General features: G+C 54.5%; 1 protein-coding gene across 1 annotated transcript in view; it reads right to left on the reverse strand.

Moving 5' to 3' along the window:
• ARRB1 (arrestin beta 1) overlaps positions 1 to 7,147 on the reverse strand; it is a 76,300-nt gene extending 69,153 nt beyond the window's left edge. Inside the window, exon 1 of the mRNA XM_029956423.1 lies at positions 7,023 to 7,147. Coding sequence (XP_029812283.1) covers positions 7,023 to 7,042 — 20 coding nt within the window. The 5' untranslated portion in view covers positions 7,043 to 7,147. The remainder of the gene's footprint in view (positions 1 to 7,022) is intronic.
• Between the last annotated feature and the right edge of the window lie 6 nt (positions 7,148 to 7,153).

Here is a 7,153-nt window from a genome sequence, read left to right on the forward strand (position 1 = left end):
GACCCAGTGAGAGGTCATCTAAGAGCTAACTTCAAATAACACTCCCCTGTACCAGGGGACTTGCCTCTGAGCTTCACCTATTATAATTCATTTAATCCTCCAGACAACCTACTGTGGAGGCAAGTTACTACCCCATGTTGCCGATGAAAGTGTTACAGCAGAGAAAGGGTTAAATAATAGGGGCAGTCACAGAGGCTAGCTAGTAAGGGACAGAGCTGGCATTTGTAACCAGGAAATCTGGTTCTTCCTAAAGCCTGCCCACTATGCTAATCAATCTATGCTAATCAGATCCCTGAGTGGGCTGAGGGCACAACCCACACCCACCTAGGCCCAACTCCCCTGACCTCTCTGTCTCACTGGCATAGGACAGAGGCCTGAACTTTGCCCAGTCCCCCACTTCTGGACCCCCTGGAAGAAAGGTCACCCCCGCACTTACAAGCAGAACACAGGAAAGGGGTAACTCAAGGAAAGTTACCTCCTTGCCCATGATGGCTGATTTGACTTCCAAGGGACGCAAGATCCAGAGAGGGTAAATGTGCCCAAGGTCACACAGCAATGATTAAGCACTAGAGCATACCTCTGGGACCCTGCTGAGATGGCACATCCCAGCTGTCCGTCCCCCTCACCCCTGCCCCCCCATGCCCACTAATGGCACCAGAAGGGGGAGGAGGATGAAGGCACAAAACAACCAGGAGGCCCCACTGTGGAGCCAGAGGCCCATGGCCACTATGGGAGACAGCTTTGGCCTCATCCAGGTCTGTACCCATCCAGTTTCTGGCCTCCAGGTACCCTGTACCGCCACTGAATGCTCAGACCCTCAGCGAGGAGTATGTCTCCTGCTGGTCTGGCATCAGCCACAGCCCCCCACCTTGCTCCAGGCTCCTTAGACCAACAGATCCCTCTCCAGGAACAAGGGGGTCCCTTGGAATCAGCTGCGGGCCCAGCCAGGCCCAGTCCAGCCCTAGGCAGAGACTCAGTCGCTGCAGTGACTTCAGTCACACAGAACATCAGGACCTGTCTGGTCCAGTCCCTGGAGCCTGGCCTCATCTGGCACCAGGTCTCCTGGGAAGGAACAAGCAGTTCCTCTAAAGTGGGCTAAAGACGGGGCCAGTCCCAGAAAGGAGGAGGCGTCTCCAGAGAGATGACCCTGCCAGGGCCCCTTGGGGAGGGAGGAAGGGGGCTGGGACAACGGACTCCTTTGTTCCCCTCTCAAAAGCAGCCACCCTGTCCTGCCCCACCCCCACTGTTGTACACCCCCCTACTAAGACTCAAGCCATTCCTGGGGCAGGACACATCCTGCACACAAGAGAGAGGGTGCCTGAAACCACCAGAGATAATATCTATTCTAATCCCAGGACTCACACTGGAGACATGCCCTGTTCTCAGAAGCCTTCAGTCCGATGTGGGAGAAGGGCTTCCTCCTGCAGAAACCTGTCTGATGGGGGAGAAATCGGCTTCACTCCCAGAAACCCCATTCTTTTTTTTTTTTTGAGACAGAGCAACAGAGCACGAGTTGGGGAGGGGCAGAGAGAGAGGGAGACACAGAATCTGAAGCAGACTCCAGGCTCTGAGCTGTCAGCACAGAACCTGACGTGGGGCTCGAACCCACGAACCGCGAGATCATGACTTGAACCGAAGTCAGACACTTAATTGACTGAACCACCCAGGCGCTCCGAAGAAACTCCAATCTGATAGGGATGGTACATCCCTTTCCCTAAGGACTTCACAATCTGATGGAGGAAACTGTCTCCCTGCCACTCCCCCATCCCCCCAACCTGGTCTAATGTGGGAAACACAGCTTTCATCCTTAGAATTCTCTAATGGGAAAAACCTAATATTAGCCCCTGGGCTGAGAGCAGAGGCAAGAAGGGAGGAAGGAATTCAGTCCATTCAACAAATCCTTGCCAGGCATCTCCAATGAATCAAATCCAGAGGTGGATAATGGGCCAGCAAATAGAAAACATAAATATCCCCAAACCACAAGGAGCTCACCAACTGAGGAATAAAAACACCTGGGGTATGAATAAACAAACGTGTGAGAGAGTGCCAGGAAACTCACCCACCCCAGCACCCAAGGCCTCCTCACCAGGTCTGTCCTGTCCCTTAGCAGCCACACCCCACACACTCCTGCACCTGCACACACCGTCTGTACATTCTGTCTGGATTGCCTGGCCTCCCCCATGCCCCAGGACCCGCTCAGAGTGCACTTCCTCGGGGAAGGCTTCCCCAAGACCCCCGAACTGAATCAGATGCCAGGTGCCAGCACAAACAGCCTCCCCTGTGACCAGCCCACATTTCTGCAATGTCCCTCCCACTCCCAGCTGAGCCTGAGCCCTCAGATTCCCACATCTCTAGTTCCCACCACCCTGAGCCCAGGGCTTCACACCCTTCCTCCGAGAGGCCCACCCCAGCTCCAAGCACGAGGAAAAAGCAGAGTCTTCCCCTCTGCTGTGCTCCTGTGTCCCTGGGGCCCAGCTCTGCTCTCACCACCCCATCAAAAGCCCTCTCACCAAGTCACCAGCCATTGCCTTCTGGCCAACTCCTAGGAGTCTCTCCCACTGTCCATCCCCTCTACCCCCTAAGACATCGGTGCTCTCCAAGGCCCCAGCTGTCCCTAACTCTCCTCTCCTTCACATACCACATCTCTTCCCTGGACCACTCCTAAACCCAAGACTTTCAAATCCCCACTGCCCTCCTCCATCCCTACTCCAGGATCCTGACCCATCTATGCAGAAACCTCCCTACATCTTCCTTAACTTCCAGTCTGGCTCCCTGCCAGGCTGCCCCCTCCCTGCAGGCCTTGGGAAGATAGATGGCCCAGCATGGTCACTCCAAAAGTAGGAAAGAATGGCTTGGGCAAGGTCAGGGGGCCACTTGGGTGTGTTGACTCCCCCTGCCTGCTATCCTTCCGCTGTCACAGCCCCGAGGTGTAACAAGCCCCCTGAACCAATGGCAATGGAAAGCTTCAGCCTTGGGCAAGGATGCCCAAACTTGGAAGAAGGAGAGCTGAGGAGAAGTCTGAAGCCCAAAAGCCAGCCTAGAATCAGGGGCCAGAGATGGTTCAGGCTCAACCCTTCCACTCCCAGCAGCCCCAGAAGCATCCCTGGCCAAAGCCACAGGACTTCCCCATCTTCCAGCCAAGATAGGTTACACAGAGCTTAACCGCCAAGGGAGATGACAGCCAAGGTTTGGAGCTGGCGATTTCGTGTCCCCACCACACCCACCCTCCTCCCCTACCAACAAAGAAAACTTCATAAATATCTGTAGGCAACAGAATTCCATTCCATCCCATCGCCTCTCAGGAAGTCCCACCTGTTGCCTAACTCTGATTGTCCATGTTGCCAATTGAGTCAGGAGGACCAGCAAGAACCAGAAGGGATGCACGACTCGAGAATGGTGCTGCCAGGGAGGTGGGGGAGGCCAACTGTGGGCCAGACAAGCTCTTTCCTTCTGCGTGAAAGCACCGTGTGGCAGAGGGCTCTGTGAACAGGCAGGTCTGGGTTCAGAAGCTTGTTGGCCGAATGGCAACCAACAAATTAATCACTCCTAGTCTGTTTCCTCCTCTGTAAAAGGGAATAGCAATCCCTACATCAACAGGATCATTGGGAGAACCAAATGAGATGGTGCATGTAAGTCTCCTGACACATACCAGACACCCAAGCAGTCGGGCTAATGGATATCACCCCTTTATAGTTCTCAGCCATTTCCTCTCCACAACCTTAGCTCAGGTCCCTCCTTCTCCCAGGCTCCTCCTAAGCCTCCTGATGGGTTTCCCTGCTTCTGCCATCCATTCTCTGCCACTTCCCTCTGAAAGGGAAATCTGCTCCCATCCCTCTCCTCACACCCCCCTCTGAATCACCATGCACTTCAAGAGAAAACCCGCTCTCCTTAGCTTGACATTCCAGGCCGTGGCTGACTAGCCAGGGTTTATCTCTTAAGACTCACCCAACCTGCAGACTGTGCATGTTGCTTCATGCTTCCCAGCCTTCTCATATTCTTCCCTCAGCCAAGAATGACAGCCCCAGCACCACCACCTCGGCCTCCTCGGCCTCCCAGATGAAGTTCGGTAGCTCCAAAGCCACCTGGTTCCCAGAAAAGCTTCCCTCACCATGCCCCCTTCTGGGACTGGCATTGGGACTCTTCCTTAGGCCTGCTACAGCACATGTCAGCCTACGTTATAACCACCTGCTCTGCTCTACATCCCTTGGGGACAGAGTCAGGTGATTCCTCTCTGAAGCCCCAGCCTCCGACACTCAGTCAACATTTGTTGAATGGATGTATGATTGCTCCCAGAGCACCTTGTTGGAGCAGTCATCACACACCTGCCTTATAACTAATCCCATCCAGGCATTTGTCTCACCACCACCTCCCTTCCCCTTTGACCCTGGGAGTTCCTAGAGGGCAGTGACAGTTTCTGACTAACTCTGTTGTCACTTTCATATGGGGCATGAGCTCAGATACAGAGATGGATGCTGTGACTCCTGATCTAGAGTACTGGATATTTGCAGTTTCCTCTTCTAGGTCAGAGATAAAGTAGGAGCCCATGGCCATGGAATAAGGCAAATACAGCCCATTACTGATTTTGCCTTTCTATTCCAAATGACTTGGGAAACCTGTCTGAAAGTGAGAGGGAGGCCTTCCTGGGGCTACAGGGGAGAGGGCAGAGGGGGTAGGGGAGAAAAGCAGGGCCACCATCCATTGAATGGAGTTTAGCCAAGCCTGGACTCCAGGCAGCACCTCTTTCCCTGCCCAGCAATTTCAATAAACTCAAAAGAGCCTTGACATTGTTTTGAGTATTGACAGCTCTAATTCACAGATAGGAAAACTAAGGTCCAGAAGAGCAAAGACAATTGTCCCAGGTCCCCCAACAAATTAGAGGTGAGCAGAGGGAGTTGTGGGAAAGGTCCTGACCCTAAAGATAAGGTCTCCAACAGGTATCTGGCTGCTCTTTGTGTCCCCATCCCACTGACAACCTACTCCAGCAGGGGAGCAATGACACTCCTCAAGTCACAGAGAGGCAAACAAAGGCCCAAGAGGGGCTGAGTCACCCTGATGGCGAAGCAACCCAGAAAAAATAAAGGAGACCCAGTGCTCCTAACTCTCACAGGGAGAAAAGTCTATCCTCAATGGTGAAGAAGATCTTGGCTTTGGAGGATGTGGACACAGAAGACGGAGGCACACATCCTCCTGCTGAGGACTGAGACCGGGTCACAGTGCCGGCCAGCTACAATGAGGACTAGTCATCAAGGTGAATGCAGAAAGCTCCCGATCTTCTGCAGCCTCCCCCACCAGCCTGGGCCTCCACACACAGAACAGAGCACCCCACCCTGGCCTTCAGCCCAGGGCCCACTACGGGCTTGACAATGCCCAAGGGCAAGCCACAGAGAAATGGACCAAGTAGACTCCAGCCTCTGCCCTGCTTCTGATACCTCTTGACCTTAAGCAAGTCAGGCAACCTCTAACACTCTGGTTCCTCTTCTGGAAAATAGAAAGAGGAAAATTAACCTCTTTGCAGAGCTGTCAGAAGGATGGCTTGGAAGCAGGTTCTAAATTACCTCCAAACCTCAGTTTCTTCTTCTGAAAAATGGAAATATTCACTGGCAGGTGGTGTCAGCGTTAAATTGCTTTGTCGTGGTAACAAAACGTGATGACCACTGGGGTCATTTCTCCCTAGTCTATTTGCTCCTTTGGGGGAAGGAATAGGTCTTGCACATCTTTGATCCCCACACTATGCCTAGTACAAGGCAGACACTCAATAGATAATTATTGAGAGCAAGGAGATCGGGAGGGTGGAGAGAGGGAAGAGAAGACAGAGAAAAGAGAAAGGAAAAAATTAAAAAGGAGGGGTAAGGGGAGGAGATGAGGGAGAAGCTTCTGCTAGGACTTAAGGGAGTAGACAGAGTGAAGGGGTACAGATGGGTGACAAACCTGAATGCCTGATCAGGGCTGGTCTTGGTCTAGAAGGGCTGTCTTCAGGGGTTGCCCTACCTCAGCCTCCTCCCCCTTTTGGTCCCAGTTTTCCATTTCAAAGGCAAAACCTCTCCCCTCTGAGCCACAGGCAAGCTCCTAAGAAAATAGGAACCCCTCTCCCCACCCCAGCTTAAAAGAGGTCCTGGCCAGCCACCCCAGGCCCCCAGAGGTCAGAGGGAAAGGAAACAGAGTAGCTAGGATGCACTTTTGCCAGACTCCGGGGGGCCTGCCACCCTGTGTGATGTGTGCCTTCCACTTCTTGCCATGTGGGGACTGGAGTGTGTGTGTCAGCAGACCCAGGGTCTGCTGGCTTGTGACTATGGGGTGCCAGTGCGTGGAGGCATTAGTCTGCTGTCTCTGAGGGGGGTCAGTGCTGCTGTGGTCTTGCAAACGCTGTGTTGGGGAGATAGGTGCCAGCATAATGTTCATGTCCATAGGGTGCATCTCAGTAAGAGTGTTCATTACTGTGAGTGCAAATGACAGTGTATGCGTGTATGAGGGTAGGCCAACATGCGTGTGCCAGCATGAAGGTGTAGCACTGATATGTGTTGGACTGTGACTTGTGTATGCCAACATGACTGTCAGCACAAATGTGTTCACAACTGTGTGCCAGTGAGTGTGTGGCCGTGTGTCATTGTACGTAATCAGTGCATGGCAGTGAATGTCAGTGTGTGTGCCAGCATGAGTGTGCCCATGAAGGAGTGTGTCCGTGTGTCCATGTGAGCGTGTGTGCCATTGTGTGTCAACCTGCCCCCTTGTGTCTCTGCGTCTGCTGATCAGTGCTGGGTGTCAGCAGCGAGCGAGTGTGAGTGTGTGTCCGCGGCGAGAAGCCGCGAGCCAGATGGGGCGGCCCAGGTCCTCGCCTCTCGGTACCCCCGCCCGTAGCCCCACGGGCCCCGCCGGTGATCACACAGGAGACCTCGGGCACAGGAGAGCCGCTTGCCGCGGGGCCAGGCGTCGGCGCTCCACGGGGTGAACGACAGGAACCCCCGCCGGTGCCCTCGCCCAGGTCGCCCCCACGCGCAGCGGGCCGGGCCGCCGCCCGCACTCACCGTGTCCCTTTGTCGCCCATGGTCCGCCGCGGCTGCAGGAGGTCCGAGGCGACAGCGCCCAGGCTGGAAAATCCCCGGCCGGCAGGAGGAGCGCGGGCCAGCCGGCTCCCGGCTCCCTGCTCCGCCTCCTC

Source organism: Suricata suricatta, chromosome 11 (assembly GCF_006229205.1).
Source record: "Suricata suricatta isolate VVHF042 chromosome 11, meerkat_22Aug2017_6uvM2_HiC, whole genome shotgun sequence".
In the NCBI taxonomy this organism is placed as follows: domain Eukaryota; kingdom Metazoa; phylum Chordata; class Mammalia; order Carnivora; family Herpestidae; genus Suricata; species Suricata suricatta.